The sequence below is a fragment of the Castanea sativa genome, chromosome 1, assembly GCF_040712315.1.
Source record: "Castanea sativa cultivar Marrone di Chiusa Pesio chromosome 1, ASM4071231v1".
Classification (NCBI taxonomy): domain Eukaryota; kingdom Viridiplantae; phylum Streptophyta; class Magnoliopsida; order Fagales; family Fagaceae; genus Castanea; species Castanea sativa.
Genome location: NC_134013.1, coordinates 59,115,297 through 59,135,252, shown reverse-complemented (window position 1 = coordinate 59,135,252; position 19,956 = coordinate 59,115,297). Strand labels below are relative to the sequence as shown.

At 31.9% G+C, this 19,956-nt stretch overlaps 1 protein-coding gene across 1 annotated transcript; it reads left to right on the top strand.

Annotated features, from left to right (window-relative positions):
- Positions 1–357: 357 nt before the first annotated feature.
- On the top strand, positions 358–12,296 carry LOC142610004 (agamous-like MADS-box protein MADS2). Its single transcript, XM_075781724.1, has 8 exons — positions 358–759; positions 6,507–6,585; positions 7,134–7,195; positions 7,819–7,918; positions 11,043–11,084; positions 11,164–11,205; positions 11,764–11,900; positions 11,992–12,296. The coding sequence occupies exons 1-8, from the start codon at positions 575–577 to the stop codon at positions 12,077–12,079; spliced, it is 735 nt and encodes a 244-aa protein (XP_075637839.1). The 5' UTR covers positions 358–574; the 3' UTR covers positions 12,080–12,296.
- Positions 12,297–19,956: the final 7,660 nt, after the last annotated feature.

The following is a 19,956-nucleotide window of genomic DNA, read 5'->3' as shown; positions in this document are numbered from 1 at the left end:
TACATCATAAATAAACTGAGAAATTGCATACAAATTTCACAACCCCACCACGCGCCTTTTAAGTCCACGTACTTTGTACCATGATTTATATTCCTATCCAACAGCCCACGTGGAGGTCATTTTTCACGAGCCATAGATGCGTGTGGAATAGATATTCTAAAACTTCACAACATAGGGATAAAAATAAAAAAAAAAACAAGAATTGAAGACAAATTTTATATGAAACTTAGAAAGTAAAAAACAAAAGCTACCCAAAGTTACCAACCCTAGACTTCATTTCAGTTTATAAGAGAAGAGAACCAAATACACAAAACTTTTCTCTCTTATCAATATTTTTGTATCTCTCTCTCTCTAGGGTTTTGTTTTTCAGTATCCAACTTTCTCTTGTATTTCACAAATTTGGAAATACTTGGGGTACAGACCTAGACAAAGAGTATCAACTGGTACCTCAGAGAAGAACAATAAAACAAGCAAAAAAGAAAAAGAGTTAAAAAAAAAAAGCAAAAGTTTTTACATTTGGTTATATAAATAGAGAAAGGGAAAGAAGTAGTGGTTTTTGTGGGATAATTGAGATATGGGGAGGGGAAGAGTTGAGCTGAAGAGGATAGAGAACAAGATAAACAGGCAAGTCACATTTGCAAAGAGGAGGAATGGGCTTCTGAAGAAAGCTTACGAGCTTTCAGTTCTGTGTGATGCTGAAGTTGCCCTTATTATCTTCTCCAACCGTGGCAAGCTCTATGAGTTCTGTAGCACCTCTAGGTAATAGCTCAAAATTTGTGCTTTAATTGCTCTTCTTTTTGTCCGTAGCTATATATACACATGTACCTAGGATCTCTTTTCTTCTTCTTCTTCTTGTTTGGTTGATTTTTATTTTCATGGGTTTTGGATGAAATCTCATATTTAATTCTAGAAAGAAGCTTCTTTCACTCTCACTCTTCTAATTAATTCAATGTTTCTGTTATATTGGAATGTTTGTTTCTTGAGTCTTTGACTTATGGGAGGTTGATAAGTTTTATGATTTATTTGAAGCTTGGTTTAGTTGATGATCTAATATCCTATATATCTAATTTTTACACCATAACACTTTTCTGTTTTCTTTTTTCTTTTTCTAAAAAAAGGGAAATCTTGCACCATGAGATCTAAAGCATATTTCCAGTTTTCTGTCAGTTTATAAGAAGATTCTTTTGTAAAAACCCAAGTTTCAATTTTTAGAGAGAGAAATTGCTGTACTTAAAATTGTTTAAAAGCCTCAGATCAAGGACTTAAATCGGTTAAATGGCGTGGAAAGTTGTTTTTTTTTTTGTGTGGTTATTATTTCCTTCTGAAATCTAGATTGACACATCTTTCAACCAAGCATCCATTTAAATTATTATTCAATAAGCTGAGACTTATTTAATTTCTTTTTTCTTTCTCTGAAAAGTTATGACTATATTTGTTTACCTTGTATGTACTTTTCTGTTTCAATTTAAGTTAAAAATTAAATTATTGTTTTTTTTTTTTTTTGGCTTCATTTAAAGGAAAAGAATAAGAAATATTTCGATTTTATTATTTGGTTCAAATAGCTTAAAAAATGTAGCACAACAAGTATAATTTTTATTTTTCTGTTGAAGAAATTCCTCGATAAATTTAAGCCTTAATAATAATAATAATAATAATAATAAGAAGAAGAAGAAGAAGAAGAAGAAGTAGCAGTAGTAGTAGTAGTGTGAATTCGAAAGGATCAAGTGTGAAATATATTTCAAATTCATATCATAAGTGATTTGTAAAAGCAACTCTCTCTCTCTCTCAAATCTATCATGCATTGTCGAATTTCATATTACTATTCAAAACCCTTCATTTTTCATCCCCCCGTTTCAAATGCAAAACATTTATTGAAATGATGAGATTAATATTATAAGAGTATATAGTATTCTCAGTTTGGTACGATAATGAAGCTTCTAGTTCTTTTTTGTTTTATAGTAGTCTTTCAGGATTTAAAATATTGCATTGTAGGTTTTGAAATGTAGGTTTAGGACCAACGTTCTTATAATCTAATGCTATTTCTTATCACTTCGAAAGAAAAAAAAAAAAAAAGATAGTTCTTATCCAATCTAGGGAGAAGGTTTGATCTTCTTTCTCAAAAAAAAAGAAAAAAGAAAAGGGAGAAGGTTAGTTCAACCCATCGTTCATGTGGGATTTATATATAGAGATTGATAGGGTTAAAGATTAGACTTAGCTTGTAGGTATAATAGGGGGTCTACTTCCAAAAATATCATGATTCAAGGACTTCTCATTTAAATTGTAAAAATAAATAAATAATTCATAGACCACCTTAAGAATGAAAAATGTGCATATAGGGCATATAAGAATTGCAGAAATGTAATATTAATCTGAATCTAAGTGGTAGTACTACCTAGAGATCCCTGCAAAAGAATATTGGGTTGATCTTTCTGTGTGTTATTGTTATGACAGTCAGCCAAATGATTGAACCAATAACCAAAAAAAAGAAAACAGTTTTACAGAAGAAATGGTCAAGGAGAAGGCTAAATATGACTTGGGTTTGGAGCAATGGAAATAGGACCAGCAGTTCATAATTGATTTTTTTAGTAAAGTTCATCATGTTATGTTTAATATACATATATATATATATGTGTGTGTGTGTGTGTGTGTGTGTGTGTTATGTTCTTAGATGGATAAAAATAATGAAATAGATTTCATATAGGAAACTCATCAATATCCAAACAGAATTATGTTTACAGATGGTATCTTTATTTAGGGTTTATATTTATAATTTTGGAGAGAGAGAGAGTTGAAAATAAGTTTTAGACCCCAAAAATTTATGCAACCAATTAATTGGGTTGAGTGAACAAGTTATGTACGTGTATTCCAAATAAATAATTATTAACAGAGTAACTCAACCATGTATAGTATTCATCACCACATCAAAACAGTAAAAGACACAATTTTGGGTACTGTAGTGGAAAAGTAATGAAGAAACTCTTTAATGTAGAAAACTCATTCGAATAAATATAGTTACAGTCAGTCATAAGATAAAAATCTTTTGTAACCTTGGTTCTCTATGCAATTTCGACAAACACTTTGCTTGCCATCCAAAAAAAATCAGAAACAAGATTTCACAATCTTGCTCGAGTAAGAGTCAAGCCACAATCATGTGAAAATTTTGCCTGTTTTAATGTTTTGCTTGAGCTAGACTTGATTTTTCCCAACTGAATATGTTGTACGTACTTCATATTTTTGAATAAGTAAACAAAGACACTTCTAAGCTAACTTAAATACAATAATTGCAACCATCATTAACACAAGTTTTGTCACATATGTAGTACTTGCCGACGTCTAAAACCTAATAAGATTATTATGGATTATGATTAAAAAAAAAAAAAAAGAACAATTGGACAGCTGAAATGTTATCTAGTAGTACTTTGCAACATTATAATATTGTACACTGAAAAGAAAAAGAAAAAGATCAGGGCAGTTGTTTTAATTTTTTTTTTTTTTTTGGTTTTTTGAATTGTACATCAAATATGTATGCAGCCTATAATATCACCTCAACCATGTCAAATTAACATTTTCCTTTAATATTTTAATGGTCACATCAACCATGCTACATTTTTATGTAATATTTTAATAGAAACAAATACACTTAATATTAGTTAACACTAGCCAGATTCATTAACCAGGCATATAAATGTTTCGTATTTCATGTTGAAGTTTATTTGTAAAAAAAAAAGAAGAAAAAAGATGATTTATCAATGGGCACTCACATGTTGGCATTAGAAATGTAAGACGTTTGGAGGAGCATGATAGTGAAATTGTGAAAAATTATTCATTACGTTAACACTCATTGTTTTTGTGATCAAGTAATTACCCTTTAGTCCATAGTGCCTAATCTTTTATATATATATATATATATATAAGATAAAAATTTTACTCTAGCCTAATCTAAGTGTATATGTGTGTGAAACTTTTTCCTAAAGACGTAAACATCAGCCCTTGTCTCTCCACACCCTACAAGCACTTATACTTATAGAGTGACCATTGTACAAAAAGTGCGCGGTGATTTTGATACCTAATCTTTATTCAACTGTTTCATTGGACTCAAATGGAATTTAAAAGCACTAATGAAAGCATAGATATAGGACAGTCTCTTTGTTGATCAAGACTTTAGTATATGTAGTGCCTTTAAGGCTCTTGTAGTTGTGTTTTATATTGTGAAGACTTAAAGAGTATCTGTCAAACCGTATAGCTGATTAAGTGTTTAAGGTCTTAACTTTAGAGAAGAAGTACATGTATGATCTTCATGAATGATATTGAACTTGAGTTGGGACCTTTCTTTCTTTTCAAAAGAAGAGAGAATTCCAAAACATAGGGTCACGTGAATTAACAATTCCCCATTCCGATGATCCAATTATACATTGATACATTTGCTCACAGAACAAATGTATTTTAGTCATTTCAGAAATATAAGCACACTGTCTCTAACCTAAAAGCTAGTACTTCTTCTAGGACATTGAACAATTTGCTGATTAAGATACTCACACTCACAGTGTTTCCAGCTCAATAGGATGACGCTGTGAAGTTTGCAGAGTTAGCTGCCCTCCTACTCTTCACTCGTTCCCACACTTGATCTCAGTACATTATCATGTTACTTATGGCATAGAAGAAAACTCGATGTGTAGCCTTCTATACAAATCAGCATGTGAATATTGAGCTAAAAATGTTAGGACACTAGCTAGCACACATGCTTCGTGACGCAGCAGCTTGAATCTTATAGGAGCAGCTATAGCCTTTAGCTCATCTTCAGCAGTTTCACTGGCTAATACCTAATAGTTTTTGCCTTTGAAGATTCTAAGGTCTTTGGTTACTAGTTGTATGCACGTGTGTAAAAGGTTGGGACCTTCCTTCAAAGCATGTGAATTGGGATTACTCTTGTAACTAACTACCTAATTGGCATGTGTGTAATGAGAACAATTAGAAGGTTAGAAAGTAGAAAAATGCCAAGTTTGCAAGTTGTCACAGACTTGGTTAAAATTATAAAGAATGAAAATTCTTAGTTTACATTGTACTAATAATATAAAATTAACATTGTAAAAAAAAAAAAAAAACAATTATACAATTGTAAATTTGTACAATAGTAGATATATTTGTTTAATCTATAATGTAAGATTTATATTAATAGTACGATGTAAACCTATAATATATTACCCATCGTAAAAAAAAAAAGGATTGCTACCTTGTCCTCGATTATAAAGAAAATCATCCAGTGTTACTTCTTAAAGTCTCAACTCCCTCCCTCTAATATCTCCTCTTAGAAGACCCGACTGCCTTCAAAGTAATTTACTATCACACATTTCCAAGATCAATTAGGTTCTTATCAAGTGGTCTCAAAGCAATTTTTTCCTGTTACCATAACTGAAACTAGATCCACTTCACATATGAATGAATTCAATGCTACCCTCAAGAAAACTACAAACCACCATGCTCATACCATGCATGAAGTCCACCAACAACTCAGTGCAATTACTCATAGTCTATAGATATATTTTTTTTGATACACTATAGAAAGTGAATGAAGTAGAACAAAGGAGGCAACAACAATAGACAACAAGAGTTACTACCACCCAAGCAGAGAATGCTCTTCCTATCAACCTTCCAAAACCCATGAAACTTGAATTTTCAAGGTTTAAGGTGGAAGTACCTGCTGCATGGGTGTAAAAGGCTACCCACTACTATCATACTCCAGCCAATGTGAAGATTTTGATGGCCTTTTTCCACATGGATGGGGAGGTTAGGAGTCTCTAATTAATTGAACTTATACTATAACATATAGACTTAATAGAGATGAAAAATATTTCTTTCTTTTTGAATTTGAATCATTTTATTATGCATTCAGTAGCACATCATTTAAAATCTATAAAACCACCACATAAATAAGAAATATAAATTTATGGATTTAAATTTCATTATGTTATATTAACTTTTTGATTGATTGATTTATTTATTGATATAGCTAGGATAGGACTTTGACATGCATCATGCATGTCTATATCCAAAATATTTAAAGTGTTTTAAGTCTGATAAAACTTCATGCCTACCCTAAAAGAATCTCTTACAAAAGCTCCAGCGCCCTAGAGAAGCAGAAACACTGCCTCTCAAAGGACCTATTACAACCCTTTAAGAAATAATAAAAGGACTAGTGTATCATTGCACTGTTCCACCAAGCAAGCCAGTAGTGTATTGATGACATTGATTGAAATGCCAATATATCATAGACAGACTTGTATCATTTTACTACATAGACCAGGAACAAGTTCCGATATATAGTATGAGTATTTTTTTTTTTTTTGAATTACGTTTTTTTTTTCTAATGAAAATAATTATGTTGGATTGTTGCTTATATTAGAGATTTAGAGGTGTGGTTTGAAAATTTTTTGACTAAAAGATTTACTCATAATCTATGCACCTTGATTATCCTGATTGGTTAACTTTTCTATTTTTGTATTACCTAGCATGCTCAAAACACTTGAGAGGTACCAAAAATGCAGTTATGGTGCGGTTGAAGTAAACAAACCTGGCAAGGAGCTCGAGGTATAGCTTAACCGTTTACTGTATCTTTTTTAATGCGACAACTGTTTTATTGTATCTCACTGCCTTTTTTTTTTTTTTTGAGAATCATATCTCTCACTGCTTATACCTGACTTTGAAGTAATCATCAGATTTTTACCATCATAGGAACCAATAGGTCTAGGGACACCTAATTCTATATCTAATTTCACATGTATCCAATTAATTAATGTGTATAGGTATGATTGATGAGTAATAAAAATAGTATCAGCAGTAAATTCATGGGAAAATAATATTGCTTCCATTATTAATAGTCAACTTAATTAGCAATATATTAAATTGAGTGTGTCCGTAGGATTGTTGGAGGGATTGTAATCTAGTGCTCTTTTGGTTTGTTGTCTCACTGTTAGAATGTGGCAAATATGGATGTCAATTTTTTTTTTTTTTTTTGAGCGACTAATTTATGGTATAAAGTATAAACTAAATAATTTTTTATTTATTTATTTTGTCTAAACCTTGTACTATGCCTCAGTTTGTGATTTTAATATCACTGTTATCATGTAATGTAACAGATCAGTTACCGGGAGTACTTGAAACTGAAAGCTAGGTTTGAGTCCCTACAACGAACTCAGAGGTAATTATTGTTTGGAAAAATTAAATTTGGCTAGTATTTTTATTTAGTGCTGTTATAAAATGATTGAGATGGATGATTTCTTTGGATAATGGTGTAAAATGATAATATATATATATATATATATATATATATATATATATATATATATATATATATATAGCTATTAAACCTTAAACCTGTGTAACAAAGTAAATCTTATAGTTTCAAAAGTGACATTAAATCATGACATTAACAAAAATAAAAATAAAATAAACCTTTTAGTTTCACAATTAACAAATTAACCCTAAAGTTCAAAAAATTAAAAGTTAAATCTCAAGCCATTTTAGTGGAACAGTATTGTGTTTGAAGTTTAATATAGCCTGAGGGTTTACTTGGTGACTTTACAATATTTCAAGGTTTAATTTGTTACTTTTTGAAATTATAAATTATAATTTGATACTCTTGAAAATGCAATTTTTTTTTTTCACTCCTAAATTATAGGGCTTAAAATATAACTATCCCAAAAAAATTTATAGCTTTAGCATTGGATTAGAAATATTGTGGCATCCGTTGTTTATGAGCTCAGCTGTTTTTCTACCACACAAGTGCATTCACTCATGAAAGGTTTCTCCTTGGTCCTTCAGAAACCTTCTTGGGGAAGATTTGGGCCCATTAAACACAAATGACCTTGAGAGGCTTGAGCGGCAATTGGACTCATCCTTGAAACAAGTCAGGTCCACTAAGGTAATTGAATTTATGTTAATGCCTTGCATAAGCACGTTTTACTTTGCTTGACACATTTTATATTTTGTAATATGCAGAAATTGAGTAAATTTTAAAATTTTCTTCTTGGGAAATTACCATTTACCCTATGTTGTTTAGTTTTATTAATAATATTATTTTTTTAATCAATAGTTTTATAACTCAATTAGTACTTCTAATTTTTTTTAACAAAAACATCTAAGATTTAAATCTTCCTTCCTCAATGTAATTACTGAAAATAATAATAATAATAATAATAATTAACAAAGTGCTTTAAACATAATTTAGTTCAACTCCTTTAAATTGCTGTCCAAATCCTATGGGGGATCAATGTAATGTAAAAGTTAAAAGATCTTGTGGAACAAAGTCATCGTGATTAGGCAAAACCACAAGGGATAATTTGTAATCAAAGGTTTGTCCACAATAGAAAGACATAAGTATATTTGGTGAGGTAATATATCGTTTGGGATTATATTGATACAAAAATTTGCTCACACAAAAGTAATGCACAAAATAATCTGTACCCGTGTGCCGTTGATTTTGTATACAATTTTGAAAAAATAAGATGTGACAATTTGATTTGATCATTTTAACAGTGTAGATTGATTTTGTGAGTTTTTATATAATTTATGTTTTTAATAGCATAATCCTATCTTTTGTGTTGGTAAGTATACATGCGTATATATGTAATATATTTGAACTTTTAAGGATCTAATTGGTGTCATGTCAAGGTTGTTTCACTCAAAATTCTTGTTTTGAAAGTTGGTGAATTCACAAAGAACTCTTTGCTTTTTATTTCTTTCTTTCACTCCTGGTTTGAGTAGATGGGTTTTAAAAACTTTCATAAACTCCACACATATACTCCATGCTCATTTAATGCATAAAGCTCTTGCTCTTCATAAACTTAGTTTAATTTAAAAATAAATAAAAACAAACAAACTTAACTTTTAATTAATGTCTTCCTTTAAACTCATTCTGATCATTCCTAACAATGCCTAGAATTTATAATAGATGTCATATATTAGTGGATTGGTGAGTACGTATGGAATTTGATCATGGCTTCATAAACTCAAGTTCAACATGTTTTCAGGCAATAGATTCTCAAATAATGGAAAACTTGATGTGCTTATTTCTATAATGGAAAACTGATTCTTTGTCAGACCTATTGTTGATTTGTTATGAACTTCTCTCTTTATTATATTTTCATGTGAATGTAGCATCGCCCATGTATAACGCAAACCCTGTTCTATTTTTGTCGTCCATTTCTCCAACTCAATTGCTATCACTCTATAACCTACACACTTGAATCTTTTAAGGATGAATAAAAATTATAAAACAATCCAAAATCAAGTGACCTTTCGCATGGTAAAAAAATTCTATTGGCAATCTTCAAATGAGACACGGTAGGCAATTTTATATATCAACTAACAAGTCGAACACCAAAAAGGCTTGAGAATTACAATCAAACTCTTAAAAAATATTGAAATTTCTCTCTCCATTGTCATCTTTGATAATTTAACACCACATTTCACAGGGTGCTTACTAGCTAGTAATCTAGCATTTCAAATTCATTAGGGGTCTCTTTAGAAAAGCCTTCTTGAGAAAATAAAAATCTCAATCTCATTCTCCATTTGCTTTACCTCAATGCCAAGATAGTAGGCCACAGTTCAATATCAATCATTTCAAATTTATGACCCATTACTTTCTTCAAAGATACTTGGATTGTTACCTATAAGAATTAAATCAACCATAGAAAAAAAAGGTCAAGATATATCTCAATTTTCATGCACTTTAGAAAAAAGTGTGTTCATGTGGACAGTGAGTCCAAAAAACTCTTCTTTAGAAAGATTCTTACATTATCAAATAAAAAATTGTCTTCCGGGACATTTAGAGAATCTATTCTTGTGAAAGTATCTATCAACTGCATTGTTTCAAGTATTTAATGCCTCTACAACCTCTTTAAAAGTCATGCTTAATAGGCTTTCTATTAGGGTTACAAAAAATATCCCATCAGATCAAATACTGAATCTGCAATCCATGATCAATCCAGGATGTATCGAGAATTTGTCAAGATTATATCTCGATCAATTGAGCATGTGTCAAAATTTCAAAAACATCATTTTCTTCGATAGATCTTGAGTCTTCGTTTTAGATTCACAAATACTCATCAAAGACTCAACAATACTGAAACCTTTTTGTCATTTGACATTATTAATACATTGTCATTAGATTGTTGAGCATATATTAAAACATTTGACTAAAAGGTGATCATGTAATCATATATACGGATCTTACAAAAATCCATGGGAGGTTTCTAAAATTTTTGAATTTAATTTGATCGAATGACATATGGAAATTGGATCATTATATGCCTATTTCACCGTATGCTGTCTGGTCAGACAACAAAGACTTTGTCTTCTTTATTTCTTTGGGAAAAAAAAAGGTTTTTTTTTATATATATATATATTTTTATATGTGATATATAAGTCATTATCTTTTATGTTTATATATATATATATATATATATATATATATATATATATATGGACAAAACTTAAATATAAAATAGATTAAGCCTAAGGTTACAATATTCTTACTCCATATCTTTTAATTGGAGGTGAATTTTGACAAATCTATGATTGGATTTCATTTTTTTTTTATATCTTCACACTTGCAAAATTTCTAGATAGTTAAAATCAATAGATATGTTGTCAATAAATTTTTTAAGTTACAAGTTTTTGTTATTTAAAATTATGCATAAAATATAAGCCTATAGAACATATAGTAAATAGTATTTGATTGACACAAAATTTGATATGTGTATTAAGAGCATAAAGAATATGCAATTCTATGGTTAGATTTTCAAAAACATAAAGAATATACAATCTTATGGTTAGATTTTCAAAATACATAGTAAAGTTAATGATATAGTTTCTAAAAACTATTTTGTAGTTAAATTTTGTCCTATATATATTATTTTACCTGAAAAATAGATGGCTTTGTCTATAAAATCAAATCCTGATATGGTTTCTAAAAAATTTAACAAGTTGAAATTCCAGTTTCATGTGAGGAGAGCTCTCTCTAACCGTCTCAATCTACTTTGCAGACACAATATATGCTGGACCAGCTTTCTGATCTCCAAAATAAGGTATCCACATACGGCATGATAATGATGGTAATTCTATTTTATTTGCTTCTAATGTCAACATTCTACTGTTTAAGTACAGGAACACTTATTAGTGGAAGCAAACAGGGCTTTGACAATAAAGGTAATGTCTGTGCTGATTATCATTTTCATAAATAGTTGGGCGTTGTTCACTACTATGTGGAACTCAAGTACCACTCTCTGCATGGTCTGCTACTTTGCTCTTTTCATGTGCTTGTCTTTGCAGAACTTTTAGCACAGCCAGTTAAAAGTTGACTCTTGATTACCTAGACACTGAAGCCCCTGAATCATTTTCATTCACTGCCTTTTTTTTCCTCACAACCTTCATGAGTATACATTCAAGTCTCAATCTTGGGCAAAAATTGCTAACTGGGTTTCTTAATATGGAGGCAAATCAATGCTCCTTTGTTTCAATTCTCTATAAAAGTTTCCATTTGATATTTCTTTGGGAAAAAATCAAAATACTGAAAGATTGAATTTTTGAGAAAACCATGGCAGTGGTATACATAAATGGTGGGATGGCAACTACTCCTATTATCCAAGGCTCATATATTTTACGTCCATTGTCTCTTTTCCTCCTACGACACAAAAATTTTTCATGGCTAATATGATTGTTATTCGTTAACCACTCACTTATGTTTTCAAATTTGCTTTCTCGCAGCTGGATGAAATTAGTTCAAGAAATAACCTTAGACAATCATGGGAATGCGGTGAGCAAAGTATGTCATATGGTCCTCAGAATGCTCATTCTCAGAGTTTTTTCCAGCCTTTAGATTGCAATCCCACATTGCAAATAGGGTAAGCATCCAAACCATATTTAATTAGTTTCAATACTCAAACCGTTGTGACTATCTAACTTCTTGTGTCTTTAATTCCTTTTTTGGGACAGGTATAATGCATCTGGTTCCGACCAGCAGTTAAGTGGCACAACTCATGCTCAACAAGTCAATGGGTTCATCCCTGGTTGGATGCTTTGAGTCATTTGCCAAGCACGTACGTAGCTAAATGCTTCTTGTTGGTGGCAATATCTAAATGATTTCATGAGCATTTATAGCTTATATTGTCATAAAAGCAGCAGTGACTGACTTTCAAAGCACTATGGAACTTTAAGCCACAAGCATTGAAGCATATAAGGATTTTTATAATTAATGTGTTGAAAACCCTTACGGGAGATATTTATTATACTTTTAAGATAACATAAGGTTGTGGTTTTACCTACCTCTTGATGATCTTCACAGTTTTTATCGATATTCTGTGTTGAAATTGAAAGTTTGAAATACCATAACATTGAAGTTGCTCAAAACTTTCTGACTTGCAAATGCTCGCTGCACTTATAGGCCTCCCAACCACTCATTCATAAAGATGCTTGCACTTTGTGATTCCAACAACATATGTTTTTCCATAATATATTTTTAGGGGAAAAAATTATTTGCTTTTCTCCATAGACACTTGTCCATAGGCTGCTCAGGTCTTTCATATGCAGCTCAGTTGTCAGGGTTCTTGCATATATGAGCCGATTGGATTCTCATCCCTTACACAACACCTCCAATTCTGCAGAACACCCTTTGCCCTTGGAGAGCACTGAAGTTCAAAAATTCTCTTTATGGGACTGTTCCTCACAAAAGTATAATGATCTGCCCATGATATCATGTGCAGATCATTAGTTTTGGCGGGGGGGGGGGGGGGGGTGTGTTGGGGGGTGGGGGGAGGGAACTAATAGTCCCATATTTCACTATACTGGACTTTCACATGAACTATGGGTCATTAGGCTCCTGCCTCTTGGGTTACAGCTTAAAGGGTAGATTGATTCGTCTAATATATACTTCATTTTGGACGCTTAAGTTTGGCATTTGTTGGGCTCACTTTGCTACATGACCCCGTAATATCATGAGCTTCTTGCCCATTTAAGCCATTATCTGAATCTCCCAATGGGCCTCCAAGAAGTCATATCATATCTAGATTCAATCGCCAGCCCAACCCGTCCCCTGATTCCCCAACTTCAAAATGAATTCTCTATTTCTCTATGCAAACTCCAAACCATTAGCCAACCACCACCACAACCAATGCCAGTCAACCCAAATTGCAACCACTCTGTCGCCTTCGCTCGAGAGAGGGAGAAGAGAGAAGTCTAAAATCAACCAACACCGATCTCATCATGTTGTCACCATCCACCAACTTGTCATTGCTCAAAATGGAGCGAGGAGAGAGAGGTATGAGAATAGACGGTAGAGGAAAGAGTGAGAGACAACTGAAAGGAAGAGAGAAGAGTGGAACTGCTACATAGCTAATGCTAAAAACATTTGGCATTAGACATACTCAAATGGAGAGGTTTTTTTGTGCTAAATTATAAATATGTTAGAAATTAGGACATCCAATATTAGTGCTCTTCCCCAGTACTAATGCTCTTAGTACTCCAATGCTAATGCACTAATTGATTGACTAATTTAAACTCTCACTTTAAACAGGTGGGGTCAATTGGATTTTAGTCCAAAATTAAAGGGATGTTTTTGGGATCATATCAGATGGCCAAATTTGCAATTTCGACAATGCTCCATTAAGAAAACACAATCTTATAAAATATTAAATAAATAAATAAAACATTAGCACCAACTCATTATTTGACTTTTCAAACCCAAAATAAACAATCTCAATACTCAAATCTCCTTCACGCAACCAGCCTCCACTTTCACTTACCAGACCAATAGCCTCTCTACTCCTTCTCTCATAAACTCTCTTCTCTTTCAAGAAAGAAGAATTGACAATGCTGTACAAGAAGAAAGGACGCTGCCTTGCACTTCCAATTAACCCAGTTCTCCAAGTGCGTTGAGGTCCTTCACTAGATCTTGCTCCACAAACAACACGATCCCAAAATAAACTTCCCTCACTCATTCTCTTGCACTTACATTCATATTGCGCCAAATTTTCCAAATAGCACTATTTTAGCAATATTTTAAGAAAAGAGCACCATAGCAAAGTTATAACAAAGTTATTTAATTATATAGCATATTTTTGGAACTCAAGTTCCAACTCAAATTCTAGATATACATAACTAAATAACTTTGCCATAATGCGTTTTTCCTAAACTTTTGCTACAATTGTGCTATTTGGCTCATATCTTGCTCAAAAAATAACCCATGTTGTTTTTATATTGATAACATAATTTAATAGAATTACTACCTTTTTATATGAGAAACATGTGGAGGTTGATGCAATTTTTGGCTGTGAAGTTCAAGCCCTTATATGTGTGTGCTTTTAGCTTGAATGAGTGAAAGTGGAAATAAGGATTTGTGATTGAAGGGTGTGAAAGAGAAAAAGGGAATCTGATTGGTACGTCCAGTGAAGCTAGAGGCCAAGGAAACAAGGGAGATTTGAGGGTAAGTTCGCTTGTTTTGGATTTGAGTATTTGACACATCACATGATGAGTTGGAGTTAATGTTGATGTATTATTTTTATTAAATAACACTTTTTATTGTATCATTATTTTTTTTGAATGACATTTTTTATTGTACCATGACAAAGATTTCATATTTAGCAATGGTAAGTGATATGGTCTCATGTTATTGCATTTTATTCCCTTTTGTTTTATACGATAAAATACAAAAATCACCTTTAGTTTGGTTTAATACTAGCTAAGTATTACAAAGACTTTTAAAAAATATTCAATTTGTTCTTTAAAGACAAACTACACTTAACATTGTTTAAAATTTTCTTGCTTTTCTAAGTTCTCTACTTATTTCCAACAATTTGTCTTAACTGCATAGGTCTCACAATAATTGCATAATAAAATTTATATGTGCGATGGAGAGAGTTTTTGGGTAACTGATGGTAAATAGATAGCAGGCAAATTTTTTATTTACTTATTTATTTTTAAATGTAGCAATAGGAGCAGCGGCATTTTCAAATGGTGAGTGGCATTTGTATCTAAGAAAGTAAATTTGATATTTTTGAAGAATTTTTATAGTGTCTGATATTTGTCCAAACCTCAGATATAGTTTTTGTATTTTTATCTTAGATTTTGTCCAAACCTAAGAGCATACATTAATTTATTATTTTTAGAAAAAAAATTTCTTGAAAATTGAAAAAATTTTACAACTTTTTCAATTCTAGAAATTTTTTTTTTCAAAAATAGATGAGTTAATATATGCCCTTAAGGCACACGTTAACGGGATCCATTTACCTTTTATTTTATTTTATTTTATTTTATAGACATTTGCTGCCCCACTCACCACAAACAATGCATATAAAATATAAATACTTCTGCTTTGATAAGATAACCTATTACGGTAATACCTATACGTGAGACTGACTGGCCCCCCACATAGCATATATAGTGAACGAGGATTTTACATAATGGGTTGCATATTTTAATCACTCATTACGAAAACCAATTAATCATTATAAAATAAGTCAGCACCAAAAAAAAAAATTCATTATGAAATGGCCCCGTTTCCAAGTTTCCTTCCTAGGTAAAAAAATAAAAAAAATAAAAAAAACCTTGCTATTCTTGACTCTTGAGTGTATAAAGAAAATGATAGGAGCAGTATCAGAATCACACCTAGACTAGCAATGGCCATATAAAGTAACCAAGAAATAATGGGAATCCTTTGACGCCTTGTACCATCGGCTAAAATATTGGTAAGTTTGCGTTCATACTATTTAGAGAGAGAGAGAAAAAAAAATGTCTAAAATATTCTCTTCCATTTCTAATTTTGGCCAATCATTTTTAAATTATAAAAAAGTAGATACCTAATAATTCAATTATTTAACCTTGGGCAACTATAGCCCACCATAAAACATTTTAATATTGTAATTATTCTTTAACTACTTTAAAGGTTAATTTTCCCCAATAAACAAAGCTTTTTTTTTGTGTGTGTGTGGGTAAATTCTTGTTTTTAATTTCCCATGTATAGTGAAGGAGAATAAAAATATATGTGACGGATCTATGTGGCTGGATGCGACGGTACAAAGATGATAGGTTTATAGTTGACGAAACCAAGGAGCACGGATCCACAATGGACGAACGGATACAACATAGCAGTCATCCTTCCAGGTTTGACTCCAAGGATCCCTAAATGGAATTTGCATTTTACGATTAAATCTGATGTGGCTTTGCTTGATCTTCAAGCAAACATGTATAAGGAGAGTTCTTGCGTCACACATTTAACCCTAATTAAAGGACTCCTATAAAGAAAAGAATTCTAGAAGGTATGCAAAAGGGAAGAGTTTCAATCCTAGAAGTAAAGGACTTTATGGTCAAGGCATGGATGTTAACCCTAGACCCCTATAAATACCCCAAAACCCTCACAAATCAAGGTACGCATAATGCACTCAACTCTGACATTCTAGGGTTACGAAAAATTCTAACTTGACTTTCAGAGGGTTTTTGGCCGGCACCACATCAGTGCTCTCTGTGAGGTCTTTTCTTTTCGTTTTGTAGGTATTGTTTTGGTTTGTGAAAGCGTGCAGCTTATTAGTGATTTTTCGACATCATCATATAGAATTCTTTAAATCCTTATAGCACACATTAGCAAAATCCTATAAATATATATATATATATATATACACAATCAAACTCAGTTGTATTTTTATCAACAAAAAAAAAACTGTTGTATTATGTCTCATGAAGCGAAAATCACTGTCGTGAATATCTCTTTCCTTTCTCCATTCTCTCTTTTTTTCTTATAGGATTTTTTTTTTCCATTCTCTTGAGTACAAATAAATATTAAAAAATCAATAAGTTAAAAAAAAAAAACCTTAAAATTTCTAGGTTCCACTACGGTCTTATAGATAAATTAGTTTTTCTTTTTTGATAACCATAATTAGACTTTAGCGCTAGTGTACTACCTAGGGTGCGATATCTTAAAAGACTCAAAATCTATTATATTGATCAGTGTACAAAATGTATAAAAGATTGGCTTTATATTGGCAAAATAATGAGTGTTGTACAAAATTCATAATTTTGCTACAACACTAATAATTTTGCCAATATAAAGTGAATATTTATACATTTTACACTGCATTATAGTAGAGGGGATGCAAAAATATGTTTTGATGTTCTATCCAAAGAGGAAGAACCTAGTGATTGGTCTATTTCTATTATTATTTGTAATGTTTTTGAATTAAATTTATCTTTCGATGATTGTGAGTTTTGCAGGATTAGGAGATATCTAAACTCAACAGCTCATTCTATGACTAAACTTGCTTTTACTCTTAAAGCAAGTTTCTCTTATAATAATTGTAATTTGTCTTCTCCTATCTTGGAAGCTTGTAGGCATAATTGTTGTACTGCCTTTGTCTCTGTTTAGCCTTAATAAAATTGAAATGGCAATTTATCAAAAAAAAAAAATTACAAATAAAGGAGTGCAGTACAAGTAATTAGTAAGGTACAATAGGCCTAAAGTCTGTTGGGATTGTAGTCTAACTGTTCCTCTCAAACCCATATTGGGTAAAGCAAAACCAAAGTTAAGTTTGAAAACTAAATTACTAATGTGATGCCCCAATTTGATTAATTGTGTGATATGTGTGGGTGTGTGATGAGTCCTACATCGAGTATTTTCTAGGTAGATCTGGACTTTATTAATAACTATAAAGAGTTTCAATTGTGACTAGTCCTTTTGAGATATTGGCGTGGTGGCGAGGCGGGTGGCGTGGTTGAGATCAGCGTGGAGACTGACATGGAGAATGGCATAGAGACCGATGTCGAGAGTGTGTTTTTTTGTGGTTGTTGTGGCGAGTGTTAGGGTTTGGCTGTCATGTGGTTTCTGGGTTTGGTGGTGGCATGGTGGTTGGTTTCTTGTGGCTGTTGTGGAGGTTTCTTGGTGGTTCTTGCTGTGGCTGTAGTGTTTGGTGGGTGTCCATCTGAATATAGGGTGGTGTGTTTTGATTTGGGTTTGATTTTTTCCTTTGATTATCACCATGGGTGTGACTGGTGTTTGGTGTGTTTTTTAGTGTTAGTTTTGTGGGTTTTGTGTGTGGAGGTGGTGGTGGATTTTATGGGTTTTGTTCCTGATGGTAGGGTGGGTTTTTTTCACGATGGTGGTGGTGGGTTTCTTGTGGCAAATGTGGTGGTGATGGGTGGTTGAAAGAGAGAAATAGTGAGTAAAATATAATCAGAGTGATGGGGGAGATGAGAGAGAGAGAGAGAGAGAGAGAGAGAGATTAGATTAGATTATTTTATTAGGTAGTATATATTATTTTAATGGATTGAATAGAAAAATAAAAATTGGAATATTAGGTGTGTTGTAAAATGGTATGATATAATAGATAAAATAACTTTTAAAATGGTAAAATGAAATTTTTTAAAGAAACCGGATGTAAATGCTCTTATGAGAAGATAGGTTGTATTGTAAGGTATCCTAAAGTAAATAATGATCAACGAAGTAGCAATCAATTTCAATATAGTTAGCGTGCACATGGAAGTTGTCATTGTCAGAACTTTGAATGGCAATTCGACTACCACAATATAGTAAGTCTTGTGTCACACATTTTGACACAACAAATGCCACAATTCGCCACATGACGAGTTGTTGTTGGTGGAGGAGTGATAGTGGGTCCATGTGGGAACACCCTTCCACCAACCACAATTAGCTATGTGGCGAGTTGTAGCATTTATTGTGCCAAAATGTGTGGTACTAGACTTATTTTTTCTTAGTGTATCAAGAGACGGGGGAGCCACAAAAAAGAAAGCAAAATCCTAATGAAATAGTGGTCTATTGGATTTCTTGCGTAGTCTGCATCAAAGTTAGCCAACAAGATAGGCTAATGGTGACTGCTGGAAGAAGTGAAGTTCATAAAACAAGGTGCTTTCAAATACTGAAGAACTCGGAGAATAACTGCATAGCGAGAGAATCATGGTGCAACCATGAATTGACTGACATTATGGAGTACATAGGAGACATCTTAACAAATAATAGTGAAATAGGCTAGAATCTAAACTAGTTGTCTATAGAGGATAGCATGTATAAATTATATAAATGACTGTCTTTAATCTTTGCAGAATTGTTTCAAAAAAAAAATTCTTTGCAGAATTGAGTTCTATACAAATAATAAGATTGCACTACGAATAAGTGAATAATAAGAGCATTCTCATTAAGAATGTTAAATGTTATAAATGCTAAATTTTAACATCAAGTTTGTAAAAATTATCAAAAAACAAGTTACAACAAACATGCTAAACTTAAAAAAAAAAATAACAAGTGAGCTTTTCAAAGATGAAAAGCTCACTGTAGCTCCAATTAAAAAATTATTATTATTTTTATACTTGTGGTGAAAAAGATGATTTGTGTAGTTGTTTTTTATTATTTTAATGAGTAGTTTCTATTATTTTAAACAAAATGATAAAAAAATAAAACTTTTAATGTTAATTGTATTATAAAATAAATTGTTAAAATTAATAAAATGATATTTTGAGACGTTAAATGTTAAAGTTTTAAAAAACTGGAATGCTTTAATAGGTCTAAAGCCCGTTGAACTTGTACTCTTAATTAACAAATAAAAATTACCCAGAAAACAATAACAAACTAACAAGACTCTAGTTTATTGATATTGGTAAAAGCAAGCTGCATACGTGGCAAAGGGTTAATTTCCTTTGTAGTAATTAACCAATTATGGATCTACAACACGGGTCATATTGACTACTCCCACCCCTGTTTAATCTTACAGAATAATTTTGCGATAACCTTTTGTCCTCCACTCTAATTCCTTTTTAGTGAAGTTTCTTTCTAGCATAACTAGGGAACAGCTATACGGCTATTCCTCTAGCAGGAGCAGCTAATGGGATTTAAAAGTATGATTTGACAACAGAGACTAGTAGTTCGTTCACCCAAAAAGTGCCTCAGTGAAGGTAGTAGGCTGG